We start from the raw sequence: 23177 nt of genomic DNA, 5'->3' as shown, positions 1-23177 counted from the left end.
TATTAATAGCAGATAAAAATGAAGTATTATGTGCAAATTGGTAGGTAGCACTAAACTCACTTCTAAGCTTTTGTGCAATAATGAGTTTTACTCAAAAACATTAAGTGATATTTGTAAGTAAATTGAAGTTTATCAGAATATACTTTAAGATTATATATACTTTAATCCAATACATATCAAATGTTAAAGCTTCTAATGCAGTAGAGTTAGCAGTCATCTAAATAAATTCCTTAAGAATGCTTGAATTTAACAAATAGCTTGCAAATCCTTTCCATGGAGGGGGACACAAAGCACTTCTACTTTTGAAATCTAAGCTCAAGACCCAAAAGCCCTTGTGCAGAAGAATCTTGCAGTTATAACATGATAAATAGCGGGCAGCTTTCAGAAAAGAAGATACACAAATTCCTCCCCTGTCATATTAGATAATCACATATAAAAGGAACATGGTTGGGATATGTAACCAGAATGCATTGATAATAGACATTATCCAGGAAAAGAGAAAGATAGAGAGGAAAAAATGGCCAAATACTTATATTTGAGCAGCAAACAGCAGTTAGAAAGAAGGAACACAAATCAGTTTAACACTAACATATTCTTTTGCACAATTCTTCAAATACCTTAGAACAACAAAGTTTACTTGATTTGCCACCAAATGTCCTTTTCTACTTCTCCAATAATTATTTTTCAAGTTGATCTGTAGCATGCTATTAATAGGTCTTATCAGTTCTGAGACTGGCCCATTTTGTGGATGGTAGGGGTATCGGTAAAAAGAATGTCAATTATGCAAAAATAATCTACAAAAGATTCAAACTATCTTTGCTCAGCTTCAAAATTCCAGTGAATTTTATACCCTATCGACAGCCATTTACTCAGTAAGCATCTATCAACACTGTGAGTCAAAAAGTCACCAGCCTGTCCTCAAGGGCGAAAGTCCACACTGTCATACAAACAACATGAAGAGACAAAGGTGTCAATGTTCAATAACATGCATAGCGTGAAGTAACACTGTACACAAGAAAGGATCAGGCAAGGGAAGGGAAGGCTTGGGGAAGGCAGAGGCTCCCAAGCCTGCAAGTTTCAAGGAAGAGGTTAAATGTTAAGAGCTGCTGGGAAGAATGGAAAAGGCTGGCAAGTTGACTTTCTCACTACAGGATGCAGTTTATGCCAAGGCTTCAGAACAGGGGACATGATCAAGAAGTAGGGCACTATAATGTAAATATGCCTGAACTCACAGAAAGCCTAAGAGGTAAGACTGAGAAAAGTCCAGTAAAACTGTTCCAATGTCTTGAAGCCTACATACAATTAACCTGTAGGACTCTCAGGTGGAGAGAGTCCTAACAATTAGAACTTAAAAGTGGACTATTATTGGGGCACCTGGGTGGCTCAGTAGGTTAAGCGTCTGACGTCAGCTCAGGTCATGATCTCACGGCTTGTAAGTTCAAGCCCCCACGTTGGGCTCTGTGCTGACAGCTCAGAGCCTGGAGACTGCTTCAAATTCTGTGTCTCCTTCTCTCTCTACCCCTCCCCCACTCATTCACACTCTATCTCTCTCTCTCTCTCTCTCTCAAAAGTAAATAAACATTAAAAAAAATTTTAAGTGGACTATTATTTTTCCAGCTGTTTTTCGCAGTTTCTTTTGAAGTCTGGCAAGTAGGCCAAGAGAGCAGGGCCAGGTGGTCCTCCCCAGCTGCAAGCCTGCTTGCTATACAATGGCCAATGCTTTGGTAGTAATATTGAAATTTTGCTTTTGTTCCAGTTAGAAAAGTTATTTATGTTACTACTAATGGTACTTCTATAGCTCCTCAGATTGTTTGTAAATTTAGAACAAAATTGTTTCTGCAAACAGCCCTAAAGTTCCATCAAGTCTCAACAGACAGAGATATAGCAAATGAACAGATACTAGGCAAGTGACCTTTGTTAAACTAACTTTCTTTCAGGGTAAAGTATTTCATACGTGCATCAATATGGAGGGGGTAAATATGTGTATGTACATATCTTTACTTATTTTATGGAATCATGATGCCCACTGAACTGGAAAACAGAAATAGTCTACAATCACTTTAGGGATTTCTATCATTCATAGAAGTATATATTCATATTCACCTCTGGCAGAAGCTTTCCTTACACACAGCAGCGGTCATCACTCTGGCTGCTGTTTCATCTAACCTACAGATACAGTTTTGCACAATCCCTCTTGCTTCCTCTGCCATCCCGCCCCCTCTCCCCCCACCATGTGCTCACTTAATGTTGCCCAACTGGCTCTGAGTCCTCTGTAAACAAATAAAGACATGAGTTGGCTGAAGAATGGACCTTCTGTCATGCTGGGTAATTCATTCAACAAATAATGATTAAACATTAGTAGTATACATTTGGCACTGGGGGATAAAAATAAGATACAAAAGTTCTTCCACAGTTTGTTTATACGGTATAAAGAAAGTGAAAGGAAATAATCAGTAAAGAGACTTAATAAATTAGTCTGACATCAGCATTTTGTAACAAATTAACTTCCTTTCATTTTCAATCTAAAACAAAAATCTTAATGGAAGTGGAGTTAGGGAAGAAAGAGAACTGGTGAAGTCTACAAGACATATTCACTTGAAAAAAAAACATAACTAATATTTCTAGGCTTTTTCACTGGGGAAGCAATTATGTGGGATGACAGTAACATTTTGATTTCACATGCTTCCATGATGGCATTGTACTGAGGGTCTCTGGCTCATCTGTTACCTGTATCCTAAAGTTACTAATAAATATCCCAGAAAACACAATAACCCATTATTAGCATTGCTAATTTTTATAGCAAAGATGCAAATGTATTTTGTATCCCACAACCAATATCATTACTGCTGTTGACTTTATTATTCAGGAAATAAAGTACAACTATCTGGAATTCTTAATAAACTAGATATATTACTGAAGAGGTCAATTATTCTGTGATAGATATTTGTTGAGTACTTCCTATATACCAGGCACAGTTCTAAACATTTTATATGTATGAACTCATTAAATACTCCAGACAACTCATTTTACAGATAGGAGATTGAGGCACAGAGCAGTCAAGGACTTTGCCCAAGGTCACACAACAAGGAAGTGGAAGAGCTCATATTTTAACTCAAGCAGTCTGGCTCAAAGCCCAAATGCTTAGCCACCATAGTATAACACCTCAATATACTTCTAGCCTTTGTCCTGTGATCACTGCGTAATCAGTCGGACATTCTCTATCACCCGAACACAAACAATAACCTGAAGCAGGGGTGCCTGGGTGGCTCAGTAGGTTGAGCCTCATGGTTCATGACATGGAGCCCCACGTCTCAGCTTGAAGCCCACTTGGGATTCTCTCTCCCCCTCTCTCTCTCCCTCCCCTACTTCTTTCTCAAAATAAATAAACTTAAAAAAAAAAAATAACTTGAAGCATGGTGTGATCCTGAGCAAAGAAATATTACAGTACAAAAAAAAGAAAGCAATATTTATTATACCATAAAGGAGATATATACATTTTAAAAATGAAAAATCCTTATAGGACCTAATCCAAAGTAATTTTCAGGAATACTCTAAAAATAAATTTCCTTTATAAAAACACCCACACTTCAGTATTCTGATTAAAGTTTTAATTCTGCTTGGCCAATGTTTATCACTATCATAAGAACTAATACCTAATGCATCTGAAATAAAAAAATAAATGCAGGAATGACAATGGATACGGTTATGGAGGAAGCAGTGCTTGAAGTATAAATAATATTTTACAAGGTAGCACTTATTTGTATAATCAAGAGATTTTAATTTCTCAAACAGAATATTCAAGTTTCTGTGCCAGTAAGTTCAACGGGGTTATAGTGAGTTAAGACCAGATCAAGTTTATCATGAATATATGGTGTTTTTATAGTGTGAATCCCATAAAAGTAATAATACAGCAATATTCAGCCTGCAAAATAAGGATAAAATTACTTTACACTTGCAGCCCCCAAAATTTTTATGTCAAAATATAAGCTTCCATCAAGAAGTCTTGTTCCCTGAAAGCAGTTAGATTTGACATAAAACAAAGTGTTAGGTAAGGAGATCAAGACAATTTGTTCTGTTCTGGAAATTTGCTACTAATCTGTTTTGGCAGATGTAGGTAGTGACTTTAAAAATTTAGCTATTCTGGAGGTGTTTCTTTTTTAAACAGCCCAGTTACCTAATCACGGTAGAAAAATGTCTAATAATGACAGGTATAAATACTGTAAGATGGTTACTAAATACAACTATACGTTGACTATCAAAAACAGCAAACTGTAAAGAATAATGAAAAATTAAGGTCTTTGCCAGCAAATTAATGAAATGGTGTCTTACTGTTCACATAACTCAGACCAACAGACCCTAGGACCTGGAATGTTAGTTTCATACTCGGTCAAAATCCTGACTCTCAATCGCCACGTGCTTTTGCCATACTGACTTTCCCTCTCCTGTATTTTCCCATCTTCCGAGTCCCTTAAGGAAGAGAAAGTAGTCTACTTGGTTATTGTTGGTTTGAGTTCTAACTACAGAAGCAAAAAGCACCTTAAAAAGTGATTTGCTTTCATGGCATAGATAATTAAAAAAAAAAAAAAAAACAAAAACCACATTTGGCAATACGGTATCTTATTTTAAACAAAACTCTGGTGTTGAATTTTAATGAACTGGGGAAAAAATAAACATTGATTAATAATAAGTTTATCTATAATTGCCTCTATACTCTGGGGTCTTTTATGGCTTTGCAATAGTTTCCAGTTTTTGTATTGCTTATATGTTAACGACACGCAAAATGTGTTCATTGATACCATTTCCACAAATATGGTTTCACAAGACTGAATGTTTGGCATTTGCTAGCATAATAATACTTCTCCAATAACACTGGTAGAGAAACATAGCTGCATAAGATTTTTTTGGCTAAGGATTTTGATAAAATCTGCTTTGAAGGAGGTGTAACATTTTTCTATAATGTTCTCTAAGCATTTCAGGGACCCCAAGATTTAACAAGCCAATTTCGTTTAATTAAAATGCTATATAAAAAATTCTTTCACCTTCCCACCTAACTTTTAATAGATTCTTTTTTTTCTGAGTGAACTTAATTGTGCTTTTCAACAATCACAAAAAGCTCATTTGTTAGACGACAGATAGTTGTTGACACCTTACTTGACTCAGCCAACCATTCCATGAACGTTTCCAGTTCATCTGAACACCAAAATTATATTGATGCAAGCTCGGTTAAAATGTATTTTCTCTTATTTTAGTAAAGTCACATTTCTAAAAAAAAAAAAAAAGAGAGAAAAAGAAAAGAAACTCTCAGATGATTGTATATTAAAGCAAAAGCTGAAAATCTGTTTTCCTTTTTGTTAGTGCCTCATGTGCTGACGGTGATAATGGGCTGCTAAGCACCTTAGCTCTTTGCTTCACATTCGTGGACCTAGATATATTATCCAATTTTTAATTCAATAAATATTTATTAGGTACTCACTGTACTTTGGCACCTGAGAAAACAAAGATGCCTCCAAGAAGTTTAAAAGCTAGTAGAGAGGAGAGAGAATCACATACAGCTGTCTAGAATATAAAAGCAACTCGAAGGTGGGGGTGGGGCAGGTGTGAATAAAGTCCCACGAGAGTCAAGAAAGATGGGTCACAAATGTTTCATCAAAGAGATAACTGTGGAGACAGGCCAGGAATTATAAAACCCAGCAGAGACAAGGAAAAGCAGAGTGAACCACATGTGTTAGAGTGTGGGTGCAAGGATGTGGCCCTATTGCAGAGTGCTGGTGGGTATGCCGTGGGGAGCTGCTGGAGAGATAAGATAGGGGGGGCACAAGGGCTGCCAGGGAAGGGCCCCAATGCCAAGCCAAGGGATCTGACCTCCACAGATCTGTGGACCCCACAGGCAAAGTAGAGACAATGAACAATTGGGAACACAGGAATGGTCTTAGAAATCTAACACTGGCCACAGTATAGAGAAAAGATTAAAGGCGGGAGAGACTTAAGGCAGGAAGAAAATTTAAAGGGCTATTCCAATAGTCCACAAAATCTTAAATCAGGGCAACGCTGTTGAGAACGGAAGAACAAAACATAGACAGCTTCTAGGGACAGCTGATAGTACTGAGTGACTGGATGTGCAGAAGGAAAGGCGGCCGTAGTGTCAAAGAGGATACCAAATTTCTAGTGTGGATGACAACTACTAAGCCAGGAAACAAAAGGAGGAGCAGGCAATTGAAGAAGCAGGTAACACCCATAGGAAGTTAGAAATTGCCCAGGAGACAATCACCCAGAGAGAGAAGTGGGCCAAGGTCAGAGCCTTGGGAAAAATCATGGAAGGGTTGGCAGAGGAAGATAGACAGGTAATAATTTTAGGGGGAGGGAGGATGAGAAATAGGAAAATAGCATTCTAAACTCAAAGGAGACAAAAAGAACAAGCAAAAAGGGCAGCTGATATTGTCAAATGCTACAGAAAAACTAAGAAGGAAGAGATCATCTGATCTGGTCTGAAAGAAGTCAGGGGCAGCCTGTGGGAGAGGCTCTCACCAGAATGGGGCTTCTCTGGTCCCAAGGTTGGCCATAAAGGAGACACTGTGAGAGGTTACAGGACCCAGGGAAGTAATTGGCAAGATCACTCTGACCAACCCGGATGTACCTGTTTGCAGGTGAGGAGACAGGCAAATGGAGTGGAGTAGGGACTAAAGACATAAGAGAGGAAGGCCATGGATGAGTGACTCCCTAGAACAGTGTGGAAACAACAGTACAGGGGGGCAGAGTTACCATTGGAAAATGGTAGAAAATAGTAAAGATTCTTTTAACCTAAAAGGAAAGGAAAAAGAAGGACATGTCAGATGAAGGGACACTTTGAGGCAGAGAAGAGGACAGTTAGGGGGAATCACTCCTGATGATTCTATGTTCTCGGTGAGACTCAAGGCAAAGTCAACCAGCCCTGGAGGCTGAGGCAGCTGTGTTGACAAAGGATGCTAAGAAGTTTTGGAACAGCCAGTGTGGGGAACAGCAAGGGAGCCAAAATGGGATAACTAAACTACTTATGAGCACCCAAGGGCCAGGTAAATCAGAAATTCATTTAAAATGGAGTTAACTGGTGGCAACGTAATGGGATTTTCTCCAATAGTGCTTAGAAGAGACTAGAAACAAAAACAAAAACAGTGGACTTGATCTTATTTTGGAGGCTAGTGATTAAGTGGCTATGGAAAGAAGATCCAAGTACAACAGAGAACATTGGAAAGAGGAAGCAGAAATGACCATGTGGGCCACAGAAGGTGGGGAAACAGGCAGGGACCACAGAGAGGTCTTGGGGAAGGGTTAGTAGGTGGGGTAAATGTCTGAAAGGAGACTTACAGGATTCAGGATATCAGAAGAAATGCTTTAAGCAATAAAAAGGCCAATGAAATGGATTTCGAAGTGAATAAAAATAAAGATCACCAGAGTTCAGAAAGTTTAAAATACAGTAGTCACTGCCTCTCTGAATCTTGACTTCCTCGTCTATAAACTGTGGACTAAATAAATAAGTTAATGTATATATGAAGCACCTACTACAATGGCCAGCACATTGGAGGTACTCAGTAAGTTACTAATGATGGCAATGATAATGATTAGAAAAATGTTACTGTCGTCGAGAACACTGGCAGTAGCCCAGTGGCTAGAGGAAAGCCAAAGTCCTCAAGGAATAAAGATGAGTGAATGGCAGTGAGGAAGACAAAAACAGCAGCACACCATCAGGTGTGGTTTTCAAAAAAGAAAGTACAAATACAGTGTCTAATACATCTTAACTGTAAAGATTTGAGAGTTACCAGAAAGAAAGCAATTTGCACTTATGGGGTGAATAAGGGGAATTAGGTTGGAATAGGTCAGCCTTATTTTGCTCACTTTCAAATAGACTTTAACATTTTCTCCTTTAGTTTACTGCTTGCAATGGTCTTACTGCTTGCAATGGGTTTACTGCTTGCAATGTTTGTGCTCCCCACCCACCAAATTTATGTGCTGAAATCCTAACCATCAGTATGATGGTATGAGGAGGGGGCCTTTGGGAGGCAATCCGGACAAAAGAGTGGGAACTCCATGGATGGGATTCGCATTCCTATGGGGCCCGGGGAGCTCTCTCACCCTCACAGCCACATGAGGATAAAATGTGTGGGAGAAAAGGCACAGCAGGATGCAAAAATATGATCAACTTCTTTAAGCCCACAAACAAACCAAGTCACAGTAGTAGGCCACTGGCTACAGAGATGGAAGTCAGAGATGGCCAAGGGTTCTTGAGGGTATACAGACCAAATGCCCCTGGCCTAAAACTGAGGCTGGGATCCCCCACCTGTGAGGACTTGAGAGGGACCACAACCACTGCCCTGGGGCCGGGGTTTATGCAGAGCTGCATCCTTGCCTGAGAAGCAGGCCTGCTGAGCTCACCAAGGGAATAGAGCCTGGGTCATGAAAGTCTGTTTCTAGACTGGAGGACTGGGGATGGGGGGGGGGGGGGCGGTTCAAGTGGAACCAAGAAGAAAACCAGTGGATGAGGAGGGAAAAAAAAAACAGAGAGAAGTGGGGAGAAACAAAAAACTCCCATCCAGTGTGAACCTACAACTGAAAATTCTGAAACACACGAGGAGGGGCACCTGGGTGTCTCAGTCAGTTGAGCATCCAACTCGATTTCAGCTCAGGTCATGAGCTCACGGTTCGTGGGTTCGAGCCCCACGTTGGGCTCTGTGCTGACAACATAAAACCTGCTTGGGATTCTCTCGATGTCTCTCTCTCTCTCTCTCTCTCTCTCTCTGCCCCTCCCCCACTCTCAAAATAAATAAATAAACATTAGAAATAAATAAAAATAAAACACACAAGAAACATGAACACCAAGAGAACTAACAAAGTTTTCAACCAGGAGATGAATTCTCACAGGCTGAAATGCAAACAACAAAGCCATCTCAAAACAACCTGTCATCTGAGATCCTCAAGGTGAAAAAATGAAGAATACCCATAAAAAGAATAAGAAATTATGAAACAAAAATAGGCGGGTCCACATAAAAACAGATGGCTGTCATAAAGAATGAATGATAAATGTTGGAAGTAAAAGACACAGCCATTGAAATCAAAAGGTCAACAGGTTGGGGACACATTCCAGAATGGACACAGTTAAAAGAGAATTAGCGGAGAGTGCGTGGATGGCTCAGCCAGTTAAGCGTCCAACTTTGGCTCAGGTCGTGATCTCTCAGTTAGTGAGTTTGAGCCCCGCGTCAGGCTCTGTGCTGACAGCTCAGAGCCTGGAGCCTGCTTCGGATTCTGTGTCTCCCTCTCTCTCTCTCTCTCTCTGCCCCTCCCCTACTCGTGCTCTGTCTCTCTCTCTCTCTCTCAAAAATAAATAAACATTTTTTAAAAATTAAAAAATAAATAAAAGAGAATTAGTGGATCGGAAAATAGCAGGAGGAATTCAGTTAGAACACAGCCAGAGTAACAGGAATTTAAAAATATAAAACAGAAGGAAAGAAATACTGAGGACAGATTGAAGGGCTCCAACATAAGTCTACGGGGTATTACAAAAGGAGGAGTGGAGGGGGGCAGGGAGGGCGCGCCTGGGTGGCTCAGTCGGTTGAATGCCCAACTTCGGTTCAGATCATGATACTGCAATCGTGGGTTCAAGCCCCGTGTCAGTCTGTGCTAACAGCTCAGAGCCTGGAGGCTGCTTGGGATTCTGGGTCTCCCTCTCTCTCTGCCCCTGCTCCACTCACAGTCTGTCTGTCTGTCTCTCTCAAAAATAAATAAACATTAAAAAATTAAAAAAAAAATAAATAAATAAATAAAAGGAGAAGTAGGGGAAAGGCAGACAAAATCCAAAAAGATAGTGGCTGAGAATTTTTCATCATTGAAAAAGTCGTCAGCCCTGAGACTGAAAGTATACATTAAGGCCCAACGATAAACTATATGGAGTCCATATCTAAGTATGTTATGGTGAAACTTCAACGAAAAAGAGAAAAAACTTACAATAATTGGTTTTGTCCTTCAACTATAGAAGCTTTTCAAGCAAAGGATGACATTAGGAAACTAGTATTTAAAGCAGATTCTGGCAGCAGTGCAAAGACAGAGTGAAGGGACCAGAAAAATGATAGCAGATGATCAAGTAAGCCAGAAGATTCCTCCATGGAGCTTTCGGTCTAGTGGAAGAAAATGGCTTATCCATCTTTGTCTTACCTTCCTGGACTAAAACAAGACTGCACTCATGGTAGACACTCATATAAATATTAGATAATTTTTTTAATTGGGCAAGTCTTTACACATATATAAAAAGCACTCTCGTTTGCTCCTGGCTAAATAGATAAGTAAAGCCAGATTAGAAAAAGACTCTTTTCTATTAACTTAGCAGTATTTGGTATTAAGTATTTGGTATTGGTAAAACAGAAAGTGTCAAATTAAGTTGAACAACCAAGCCAATTAAAACTCCGACGTACTTGAGATTAAAGCAAGTTCTATACCTGAAAGAGTCCTTTCAAATGGAGAGTCAAACAAAGCTGACAGCCTTTGTACAGGAAATTAATGTAAACCACTATTTAACATGGGAAGCTGAACTTACCCTTAGCTCTATCTGCAAACACTATGTGTACCTAACAGCTGATACACAAATTTAAAGGCATCATCTGAACCATGCTAATCTCAAAACAACTTGATGCTTTGGCAAGTAACATCCCCAAGTCCACTTAGAAAGGAAACAAAAAAGAATACCAATGCTGAGTAAATGCCAAAGATGTGGTTCAAAGATTGAGCTCACATTCACATTCTTGGGGCACCTGAGTGGCTCAGTCAGTTAAACAGCCAACTTCAGCTCAGGTTATGTTCTTGCAGTTCATGGGTTGGAGCCCCGCCTTGGGCCCTGTGCTGACAGCTCAGAGCCTAGAGCCTGCTTCCAATTCTGTGTCTCCCTCTCTCTGCCCCTCCCCCACTCACACTCTGTCTCTCTCTCAAAAATAATTAAACATTTAAAAAATTACAAAAAAAAGGAGTGAGCTCATGTTCTTGATATTGACATCCCTTAGCTGAAAAATTTAAGGTAATGCTGAAATTCCATCAAATCTAAGGTATGCCACAACAAAGAGAAGAGAGGGGAAAACCATAACAATTTAAACATACCAGGTTAGAAAGCTAGTACTAATCCTTAGTATCAAATATAATATTTAATCTTTGGTGCACCTGGGTGGCTCAGTCGGTTAAGCATCCAACTCTTGATCTCAGCTCAGGTCATGATCTCACAGTTCATGACATCAAGCCCTGCACTGGGCTCTGTACTGACAGCACAGAGTCAGCTTGGGATTCTCTCTCTCCCTCTCTCTCTCTGTCCCTCCCCCACTCTCTCTCACACACACATACACACTCTCCTCTCTCTCTTTCTCTCTCTCTCAAAATAAATAAGTAAACCTAAAACAAATAAAAACAATATAATATTTAATCTTTAATTAATCTTTGTGATTCAATATTATACTTAAAATCAGGACAGGATGATAGTTTTTGAAACACAGAACAGGCAGAAGGAAAAGACATCAAATTTAAATCAAGAAAAGCTGTTAACCTCCCACTGGAAAGTAGGAGCATTTTATTGGGAATGGATGTTTAAACAGTCAATAAGCAGTTCATCACTGTCACACAAACATTACTCCAAAGTAAAATTAAGCAGGCTTTAATGCAAACGCCAATCACTCAGATTTTCACCAAACTGGGTATTTTACCAAGCTGGATCTAATATTTTGATCTTATTCTAAGTCCTACTTTAAGAATCAGTAATTCCTCGGGGCGCCTGGGTGGCGCAGTCGGTTAAGCGTCCGACTTCAGCCAGGTCATGATCTCGCGGTCCGTGAGTTCCAGCCCCGCGTCAGGCTCTGGGCGGATGGCTCAGAGCCTGGAGCCTGTTTCCGATTCTGTGTCTCCCTCTCTCTCTGCCCCTCCCCCGTTCATGCTCTGTCTCTCTCTGTCCCAAAAATAAATAAAAACGTTGAAAAAAAAATTAAAAAAAAAAAAGAATCAGTAATTCCTTCAATAAATAAATAAAACATAAAACATATTCCGACTAATGCCAGAACACAGAAGAACTTAACCTATTCGTTGGCTACCAAGGTTGTTCTGACACTGGTCAAATTTGAGATTGAGAATACTGAGAACAAACCGGTGGTTGCCAGAGTAGATGGAGGTGAGGGGCGGGCAAAATGGGTGAAGGGGACTGGGAGATGCAGGCTTCCAGTTATAGAAAGAGTAAGTCATGAGGATGAAAAGTACCGCATAGGGAATATAGTCAAGGCTATTTTAATAGCCTTGTATGGTGATAGACGGCAACTACACTGGTGTTGAACACAGCATGATGTATAGAGAGGCTGAATCACTGTGCTGTATACCTGAAGCTAAGGTAATGCTGTGTGTCAACAGTACTTCAATTAAAAAAGAACTATAGCCAACAAATAAATGTAAAGGGACAAAAATAATATTGAAGACAAAAATAAAGTTGCCATATGATTACCAAAAAAATAAATAAGTTTGAGGTGGAGAATTTATCCACAAAGTCTTCATAACCAAGAGCAGGCTAACCAGCTAAGTCTAAACATGGCTGTGCCCCGTCACACAGGGAACTTAGCATAAGGAGAATGCTACCGTAAAACAGTATGCACTGTAGGTATGCACACAATATTTCATCATTTCAATTTTCCTTCCAACTGTAAACTAAAGGAGTATTTTTTTTAATGTTTATTTATTTTTGAAAGAGAAAGAGTGCAAGCCAGAGAGGAGCAGAGAGAGAGGGAGACACAGAATCTGAAGCAGGCTCTAGGCTTTGAGTTGTCAGCCCAGAGCCTGATGTAGGGCTCAAACCCACGAGCTGTGAGATCATGACCTAAGCTGAAGTTGGACGCTCAACCAACTGAGCCACCAAAGTGCCCCTAAAGGAGTATTTTTAATTCCTTTCTGTGTCTAGTACTATATTAGAAACAATAAAATATAAAAGAACTTTATGAAACTTGGTATGTAGACCCCCAAAGAAAGTTTAAAAGTTGAAGACAAGTCTCACAGATACAGACAATACATAAACAAATACAGAAGCTCAGGCATGTAATAGCTACAGTATATGTTGATAAAGTACTAAGTATGCTTCAAGGATAGGAACAGAGGTGAAAAAGGAAAACTTTGGGTGGGTTCACGTTCTTGAGGACAAGGGAGCCCACATTATGGAACAAGCAAGGGAAATGAGGTACAAACATACAATAAAGGGAACCGAGGACAGAGGGCCTGAAAGCTCAGGAAAGGAATTTAGGATTAATGTTCTAGCATTAGAGGATCCTGATCACTTCTGACCAGGTGAGTAAAATGATGAGATCAGTATCTCTTACCCAGGAGTGCTTTAAAGTGTGGTTGGCAAACTACAGCTCAGCGGCCACATCCAGCCCACCACCTATTTTTGTAAATAAAGTTTCACTGAATCACAACCATACCATTTGTTTATGCATCGAGTTGGAATTGGCACACAAAGCCAAAACAGGCCCTTTACAGAAAGAGCTTGTGCCCCTACTTAAAGTATGAATTAATTAAGACACTGAGTTAGGAACAGCCTCAATGAGGCTAACACAATGACAACAAAAAAGGTGAGAAAACAGCAGAAGAGGAAAATGGGAAAATTCCAAGAGACAATGAATGGCATCACTGATATAACCTGAAACATTACCATGAGAATATCTCTGGAAATGTCTGAAGACCAATAGATAAGAGTGAGTAACAAAGCTTAATATAAGCTACTGCTTAGTAATAATAATCAAATTACAAAAAAGGTTTTAATAGATGATGCCCAAAGCAGTTGTCAGAAGAATCTTATTATAGAGCAGCTTATCTTATTTATATTTATATACCCTACAGATCAATACAATAGAAGCTTATTCTGAAAGGCTACTCCATTAGGTCCATAATTAATGTGACCTGTGACACTGGAGTGACAAAAAATTTTTGTAACCAACCGGACACACTCTCTCTCTCTCTCTGTCTCTCTCTCTCTCTCTCTCTCTCTCTCTATATATATATATATATATATATATATATATATATTTCTTTTTTAATAATAAAGCACATTATTTTATAACTCTTCAAACAGTTCAACTGATGCAGAAAAGATGTTTACTAAGGACCATAATTTTTCTTTAGGTAGTTAAATTTCCATTTACAAAAATAAATACATCATTTAAAAATTAATAATAAATATATGGTGGATCTGTTGGTCACATATGATTATTTAATAGCATCAATACTATTGTGCGTATTAAAACACAGAATAATTATTGAAAGTGCATAGATAGCATTTACCCAAGGACACCAAGGTAGGGACTGGGGACAGCAGATAGGGCTCAAACTAGGTTCCCTCCCTTCAGGGTTTCTATCAAGAGCTACCATCCACACAACTGCCAGAATTATCTTCACCAAATCAGATCTGATCAAGTCACTTTGCTTACAAGATTCCAATAGCTCACAGTGCACTTCCCAGTTTGGCTTCCCCTTAACGTTCCAGCCTTATCTACAAGTAACCTCCCCAGGCTTTAGTGACACTGGAAAACTCACTGCTCTTAAAATAATAGTAGCTAATAATTATGGAGCGCCATCTATAAGCAACTCTGTAAACTAGTCCATATGATTGATCTCAGTCATCACAACCACCCTATTACAAAGATCTTATCATATCACCACATAAGCTTCAAGGCTCCGCAGTCAAGAAAGATGCCTTTCAAAGTACACAGCCCTATGTTGTATAAAATTTACAAAAATTAATATTTTGTATTCTTTATCTTACATAGGTCCCACCATATCATATAAGCTTCAGGGTGCACAAAACCTAGTCTGCCCTTGATTATTATTATTCCCGTTTTACTGAGACTCAGAGAGGTTAAATAACTTGCCAAAGTACTCACCACAAGGAAGTGGCAGAAATCAAACTTGAACCTAGGTCTGTCTTCAGAACCTAAGAGTTTAACTACAGTACTAAAGCTGTGCTTCTGTTCGTACGGTTCCCATTGCCTGCAATGGCCATTTCTCTTCTTCCTATTTTCTTAAGTAGATTCCCAGGAGGCTCCTTCCTATTTATGCTCCAAAGCCCAACTAAAATGTAATCTCTTCTGCACATCTTTCTTTGACCCTTCCTGGAAAAATGAGATACCCTTTAGATATCCCTGTATTTTATTTTAAGTTTATTTATTTATTTTGACACAGAGAGAGAGACAGAGTGCAAGTGGGGAGGGGCAGAGAGAGAGAGGCAGGCAGAGATTCCCAAGCAGACTCCACACTGTCAGCACAGAGTCCCGACGTGGGGCTCAAACCCACAAATAGTGAGATTGTGACCTGGGCCGAAATCAAGAGTCGGACACTCAACCAACTGAGCCACCCAGGCGCCCCTAGATATCCCTGTATATTAAACATCTACTATATATATATACATATATATATATATGTATGTATATATATATACGTATATACATATATATTATATCATATATATATGATATAATCAAAATAATATGCTTTTTGGAGTCAAACTGACCTATGTGCAAATTACGCCTCTGCTATATATTTGTGGTACAATCTAAGGCAAAATATTTAATCTCTCAAACCCTCTGGAGGAAGTTACTCTAAACACACTGACTCATTTAAACGTCTAACCATTCATATATCCATTCAAGAAATACTTAATGAGGGCCTACCATATGCCAGGCACAGAGCATACAACTAGGACACAGAAAACAAAGGCACCGTCCCTGCCCTCACAGAGCTTACAGTCTACCGGAGGATACAGATAAGTGAACAGATGATTAAAATACAGAGTGAGAAGAGTATTGATTAAGACCGAGGCAGGGGAGAGAAGAGTTTACGGGGAAAGCATCGTAACCTCACCCAGACTTTAGGGGTCAGGTAAGGACAGTGGAGACGAACAGCAGTTCAGTGGCAAGTCTCTTAAAAATAAAACAGAGCAAATATTCAAGACAGATACCTCAAGTAATTTCAATTTAATAAAATACTTCCACCCCACCCACGCCATAATCACACGTCCCTCATTTCTTAAGCATTTGAAAACTCCTCTGAATGTCAGGGAGGGAAAACTGATTTTTTTTACAAGTGGGTTAATAAAAAAATGAAACCTTGTGCAGTTTCTACTGGCAGCAGAAACCTCAAGACCAACAGAAGAGGCCAAATAAATAAAAATAAAATCTGATTGTTCTTCAGGATTCTGTCACAACCATAAGAATTCCTTAACATTTGTTCTTGTTTTCTGTGTTAAAGCACTTAATGACAGAACAAGGAAATCATTTTTACATTTTTCTGGGGGCTGAACTGCTGCATAAAGTGAGAGCAATTGCAGCTTTCAAAAGAGATGCTAATTGCAGCTTCTAAAATATTAGACTCTCTCTAAACACCCGTCACCCTCATCCCCTAGGAGTTTCTAGGTCTTTCTTAAAGGTGCTGGGAGGATACTGCCTTACAGACTGCATTTCCTACCCAAGGACTTAAAAACATTTCTGTTGAGAGATTTATTCCTAGTTCTTCAAGGGTCATATGCCTCACAACTTAGGAAGCGCTGGAAAGAAGGACCATCTTATTTAGACAAGAAACCCACAATTAGAAAAGCTGTACTGGAGTGATAAAGGAAAACAACTTACAACCTCTTTCTTTATTCCTATAAAATGGGAATTTCCATCTTAATTTAGACTTTGTACCAGCAAACCAGCAGGGGTAGGACCTGGAGCCTCCCTTCCCACAGAGGTTTTCTAGGCAAAGATAAAGGAGGAGAAGTCAGCTCTAAGAGACCTGCTACTTCTTACTTCCTGGGAGGGTGAGAGGGAGGAAAATGTTGTCATGCTGGCAATTCTATTTATAAATGCTTCTCTTTACAATGAGATGACAAATTTAAGAGAGAGAAGAGGGGAACGGCAGCAGCTGCCCACACAGACTATTACTTTAAATTTAATTATCAGAAAACCACTCTCTTCAGGCCAGGAGAGGGATGAGGAGAAGGAGGAAAGGTGAAGACAAATATCAAAATATGGAATGAAACCTAAAGCTAAGTTATATAAATATGGGAGGGAAGGGCCATCACCAATCATCTAAAGACTATCCCCATGCTTCAACTAGCCAAGAGGAAAACTGAGATCCAGAAAAAGTAGAATGTTATTCTTGCCAAGCTCCCAATGCTTCTGGTATTCAGCTACAAATGTAGATTACACTAAATCTTCAGCTATGAAATCGGCAAGATAGCTATATAATTATCTATACATCTATATGTGTACCACTTTTTCTGAAAATGAAGAGATCTGTATTCTGGTCTAACAATGAGGTTGACCCACAATCAGTATATGAAAACACAACTCAATTCCTGCTGGGAAGCACACGACTTGCATATCTTGTTATGAAAAGGTAAATACCTATTATTTTCCATCTAACCTCCTAGTTACTAAGATTTAAGTTTTTACTGATACAACTATACCCATAATATCATGAGATCAGATTCAGATTAAGTGGTGGAGTGGGCTGGCACTATATAGGAATTTAAAATAACGTTGAAAAACATTGAGAATAAAATCATATCTGGAAAATTATACAGTTGACCCTTGAACAATGCATGGGTTAGGGGTGCTGGCCCCCGCACAGTCAAAACCTGCATAGAACTTTGATTCCCCCCAAAACTTAACTACTAATACCCAACTGTTGACCACAAGCCTTAGCAATAACATCAACAGTCAATTAATAAATTATATGTATTAATACTGTATTCTTACAATAAAGTAAACTAAAGAAAAGGAAATGTTGGGGCGCCTGGGTGGCTCGGTTGGTTAAGTATCTGACTCTTGATTTTGGATCAGGTCATGATCTCATGGTTCATGAATTTGAGCCCTGAGTCGGGCTCTGAGATGACAGTGAGGAACGTGCTTGGGATTTTCTCTCTCTCTCTCTTTATTCCTATAAAAGGAATATTTATTCTCTCTCTCTCTGTCCTTTCCCCACTCGCACACACGTGTGTGCTCTCTCTCTCTCTCTCAAAATAAATGTTTTTTTTTTAAAAAGAAAATGTTATTTAGAAAATCACGAGGAAGAGAAAACACACATATATTACTGCATTGTATTTAGTGAAAGAAATCTGTGTGTTAGGGGACCCATGCAGTTCAAATCTGTTGCTCAAGGGTCAATGATATGTGCTAGAAAGGACTGTGTGTGCATAGAAGAGAAAAAAAAAAAAAGGCCTCCTTGAAAAGAGGCCTGAGGTTGAGACAGGAGTGGTAATGTATCCAACCAACACACACACACACACACACACACACACACACACACACACACACGTGCACTGTGTCCTCATGTTTGAAAAGTGGTCCCCAAAAAAAAAAAGAAAAGAAAAAAAAAGAAAAGTGGTTCCCTAAACTACCATCTAAGGGAAGTGGGTCTCATTAATTATTCCATTGGGTTCCTGTTTCCCAAGAAAGGCACACTGCTACCAGCACCTTTCGTCCCCTCTGCTCCCCTGCAGAAATCACTCCCTGGGTAACGGCTGAGGAAATGTTGGTAGAACAGCAGGCATGAAGGAGTCCCAGGCCCCAGACTACCCAGGACACTGGAGTTTGCTTGTGCCCTGACTGGACTCCGTGTTGAACTCTGAGTTGCACTTTGATCTGTGAGGTTGATTTCTCCTTCCTATTTTGTCCTTGTTCTCTCAAATCAACACTCACATTCCCATAGATATGAATTCCCCTTGAGGCAATCAAAATATGTGATTAAAGTGACTCACAGCAGGGTGTGAACCAACAGATTTTACCTAACAGGGATTTCCAGTTTAAAGGGGGGCTTGGTAACCTCAATACAGAGTTCCCGGGTAAAATGTGTTTGATGATCTTTCATCCTGACTCTAGAAGACTAATAGCTAATTTTAAACATCTTCCTGATACTCTGCCTTCCCCTTCCTTACATCCCAGATACCTACTCATGGGCCCTCCTTATAAACACCTTCCCATTTGCCATTTTGTTAATTCTGGGTCAGTTCCCTGAAGGAGGGGACATATTCCAGAGCCTAATGGTTAGTTCTGAGAAGCTACTGTTCATTCAGCACCTTCCACACTTAAATACTCTGAAATTCATTCATTGATATAAGATGTGGAAAAGCGAAGCTTCCCAATTCCACTGCAACCAAAGCAAATACCATCTATCGTATGAATCAGCTCCCGGCTTTGCACCAGATATTCAGAGTTGATTCGAAAACTTAACTGAAAAGTAACGTAAGTCAACGGTGTCCATGATGAAGGGAATGAAAGCGGTTTCCCTCTGAAGAGGGAAGGAGGAGGAGGGGAAGAAAAAGAAGGAAGGAAGAAACCCCAGTTGAAACTTGGCATTTACTTGCAGAGGAGCCAGCCGAATGTACGTGCATAGACAGGTTCACAGCACAGAGGGAAGGCATCGCTCAGAAGGCTTCCTTGGCGCTATTAAATTTCTTTGGCGGCAGCCTCGGCTGGGGAGGCAAGGCACAAAAGTTGCGTTCAGGGTTCTGAGGACCAGGAGGTGATGTCTGCGAACTTACGGGGATTGAACGGCTCAGGAATCTCGCTGAGGAAGAAGAGAGGCCGGGGTAGGCGGGCCGAAGAACGGGGCTGTGCTCCTCCGCTTTGACGGCGCCGTGGGGGCTCGGCTGGCTGCTCACGGTGCTCCCGCTGGTGCTGTTGCTTCTGCTGTACTGATTGTTGTTGAGCTCTGGGTAATTTCTGGCAGACGGCTGGGAGCTGCCATTCAAGAGGTTGGTGAACGGGCTGGCTACGAAACCCGCCTTAGAGGACGAGGAGGCCTTTTTGTTCTCTGGCTCCTCTGTTGCAGCGTTCAAGTTCCCTAGAGAACTGGCTAGCCGGGAGTTTATGGAAAAGCTGAATGGAAAACACAGGTGGGGAGGGGGGAGGACATAGACAACGATGTACGCTCATGCAGAGTTTGTGTTTCTAAAATACACAGTTAGGACAAGAGGGGAATGGGATGCAGACAGCTCTGATCAAGGCAAATGGGGACAGAATGGCTTCTTTATCGTCTTGGTGATATTACAACATATGGCCGTTAGTTATACACGTTAACTTCCTGTCTAAGCAGTTCACTGCGACCCAAGAAGCTGGCTAAACCACTCCGACCAGATGTCTTGAGATAGGACATCTGGGGGCTCTATGTGTCCTGAGGTAGGGAGTAAGTGAAAGGGGCTATATGAGAGTAAAAGGTAGACTGAAGAGTAAGATTTAACCTACACAGATTCATTCAAATGTCCCTACCCATTTTAGTTCTGCCCATACACATCAAAGGAGAAATGATGATACCACATATCATTAGTAGGTTCCACTGAACTCCAATTTCTGGATCACATTAGGCAAGCTGGAGCTCCACTATAGAAAGGGATGCCATACAGCACTACCTCCACACGACCCTGTCCCTCAGGATGGGAGACAGGAACAGAAGCCTTCTCTGATTTCTCCCCTTCTCCCTGATCCCTTCCTCGGACAAACTTCAGCCAAACTCATTGTCTGCTACAGATTTCCTTTACCCCCCACCAGCATCTGAGAAGAGAAAGAGAAAAATTACCTTCTTACACTGGCACCTGAGGACAAAGAACTTCTGTTTATCCTCTTGGCCGTCGCTGAGGGGGACAGAGCCACTTTTGAGGTCTTCAAAGTAGATGAAGATCCTTGTGGGGAAGAAGTCAATCTTTGTGGAGAAAAATGGGCAAAAAGCCACCTGAAAGCTGTGTTATCTTAACATTCAGCAATCAACTAAGACAAGATAAATTCATAACATTAAAGGCATCGTGGCAGGTCATGGTAACAGTGATAGCAGCAGCAGTCAACACTGACAGTGCACTTGCTCTGAGTCAAAAACTCTTCTAAGAACCTTACAGACATTAGCTCATATTCACAATCCTATGAGGTAGCTACGATTGCAATCCCCACTTTGCAGGTGAGCAAACTGAGGCAAAAAGAAAAAGTCACCCAAAGTCAGTGAGCAAGTGACAGAGCTGGTATTCAGATCTAGGATCCAAAGTCCTGTCCTTAACCATGATCTTGCCATGCTTGGTCACTTCCCTTCTTTGATGGAGGCAGTCATTCCTCACATGTCCTTAGGCTACATGTGTGTGTGATTGTGTGTGTGTGTGTATGTATGTATTTGTATATGTATATATTTTTTACTTCTTTATATATTAAATCTGTCTTCTTCTTTCCACTCTCCAACTGTCCTAGGTGAGGCCACCACTATTCCTTACTCTTGACTACTAGTAACATCTTTTAATCTTATTCATTAAAATTCAAATTCTGGGGGGGCCTGGGTGGCGCAGTCGGTTAAGTGTCCGACTTCAGCCAGGTCATGATCTCGCGGTCCGTGAGTTCCAGCCCCGCGTCAGGCTCTGGGCTGATGGCTCGGAGCCTGGAGCCTGTTTCCGATTCTGTGTCTCCCTCTCTCTCTGCCCCTCCCCCGTTCATGCTCTGTCTCTCTCTGTCCCAAAAATAAATAAACGTTGAAAAAAAATTTAAAAAAAAATTCAAATTCTGAATAGCCTCAGGTAGAATCTAAAATATTTAATTATGCCACTCACTGTTTAAACCATTTAATTTTTACTTGGTGCCCAGAAAGCCTGAGCTCCTTGGCTTTACTTATGAAAGCCTCCAAAATCTGCCATTAGCCTTTGCAAGCAGGTCCTTTCTATCCATGCTTTCTCATTAGACAACTCTACTCCAGCTATACAAAATGCTCGGAATTCCCTGAATGGACTGTATTCACAGCTTCGTCCGGCTTGCATGTGCTGTTTTTCCTGCCAGGGCATCTTCTCCTCTCCTTACCTCCCCTCTGCTTCCTCTCTTCCACCTCCATCTGCCTCATTCCCATTCGTTACCCTTTGAAGGCCCAATCAGTTGGAACCCTATACGGCAAGCCTTCACTGAATTCCCAGGCAGGGTAAGCATCCTGTTTCATCATATATTCTCATAGTAAATCATAGCCCTTATACCATATTCCACTGTCTGATATCTGTCTATTCCCCTTGATATAAGCTCTACTGGGGGCAAATGACTGTCTCCCACTTCAATTCCCAGTGGCTAGTACAGTGCCAGACTCAGAGAGAATGTTCAGTAAATGTCTGCTGAGTGGACAAAGAGGGAAAATTGACTCAAACCTGGACTACTAGGGCCCAGTCACAGTTTTTAATACCAAACCTGTTTTATCCTGAGCAAACCATTTAATGTACCTGGACCTAATGTATCTGTTCTAGAAAAGATTATTTACTTGTAGACTCTCGCCTTCATCCTCCTCCCCCCAAACAACAGCTTAAGTACATGGTTTGCCTCTAAAACAAAGATGGGGAAAGTGGTACAAGGAAGCAGCTCAAGCTTCTGGAGAAGTCTGATCCCTCTCAGAACTGCCTGCACAAAACAGCCCTAAAACCGAGAGCTGAATGAGAACCAGAGGTGAGGGGTGAGTTGGATTTTTACCTCTATCTCATTAACAGTTTTGGCAAACATGTCTATGGCCCCCATCAAGCCCTACACTGCACCCTGGTACCACTGGTACCCAGGAAACACCCTGGGATGCTTTGGGGGACATTTTTGCAGGGAAAAACACTAATGTTTCCTCTTCAAATAGAGGACGGGGAAGGAAATAAAACTAGAAAATAAAGGAGAACAAACACATGTAAAAACTAGGGGCAAAGAGAACTGACAGAAATATTAAAAACTCAAAGGCAAAATCTATCACTGGATTGAAAGGCACGTTGCAGAGCAAGGGTAATTTAGAGACCCCACAACGTGCTGGAAGCACAGACTATGTTAACATCACAACGACAGCCACACAGCCCTGTGCGCACCTCAAGAAAACAAAAATCCTCTTCATGGTGAGCATTAAAAGTAAGGTGGGTTGTAACAATCTGGAACACAAAGGAAGGAACTCAAAAGGGAAGAGCTGTGCGCGATTTGTTTTCACCAGTTTAAGGGTTGGGAAATGTATCTAAAGGGCAGTGTTTATTTACAAGCTACTAGAAATTCACCTCATTCACAGTACCTGAAAGGCTGGGGCACTGCTCTTGGGTGCCCTTTCGTATCATCCAACCTACGGAAATCAAAGACAAATGCTCACGCACTGCCAGATTCGCATGTTTAAGCAAAGACCAAAAGGCAGATCATATGGAGTCA

The 23177-nt window shown here is 40.6% G+C and overlaps 1 protein-coding gene across 13 annotated transcripts in view; it reads right to left on the bottom strand.

Moving 5' to 3' along the window:
* CDC14A (cell division cycle 14A) overlaps nucleotides 1–23177 on the bottom strand; it is a 206701-nt gene that overhangs the window by 21702 nt on the left and 161822 nt on the right. For 5 of the 13 annotated variants that reach the window (XM_030326594.1, XM_030326598.1, XM_030326599.1 and 2 more), the window contains exons 13-15: nucleotides 23047–23094; nucleotides 20584–20706; nucleotides 19550–19886 (exon numbers count right to left, since the gene is read on the bottom strand). In XM_030326594.1, coding sequence (XP_030182454.1) covers nucleotides 19550–19886; nucleotides 20584–20706; nucleotides 23047–23094 — 508 coding nt within the window. Of the gene's footprint in view, nucleotides 1–19368; nucleotides 19887–20583; nucleotides 20707–23046; nucleotides 23095–23177 lie in introns of those variants that run through there. The other 8 variants (XM_030326604.1, XM_030326603.1, XM_030326602.1 and 5 more) reach the window with 5 other exon arrangements.

The sequence above is a fragment of the Lynx canadensis genome, chromosome C1 (assembly GCF_007474595.2).
Source record: "Lynx canadensis isolate LIC74 chromosome C1, mLynCan4.pri.v2, whole genome shotgun sequence".
Classification (NCBI taxonomy): domain Eukaryota; kingdom Metazoa; phylum Chordata; class Mammalia; order Carnivora; family Felidae; genus Lynx; species Lynx canadensis.
This window is presented reverse-complemented; position numbering and strand designations above follow the sequence as displayed.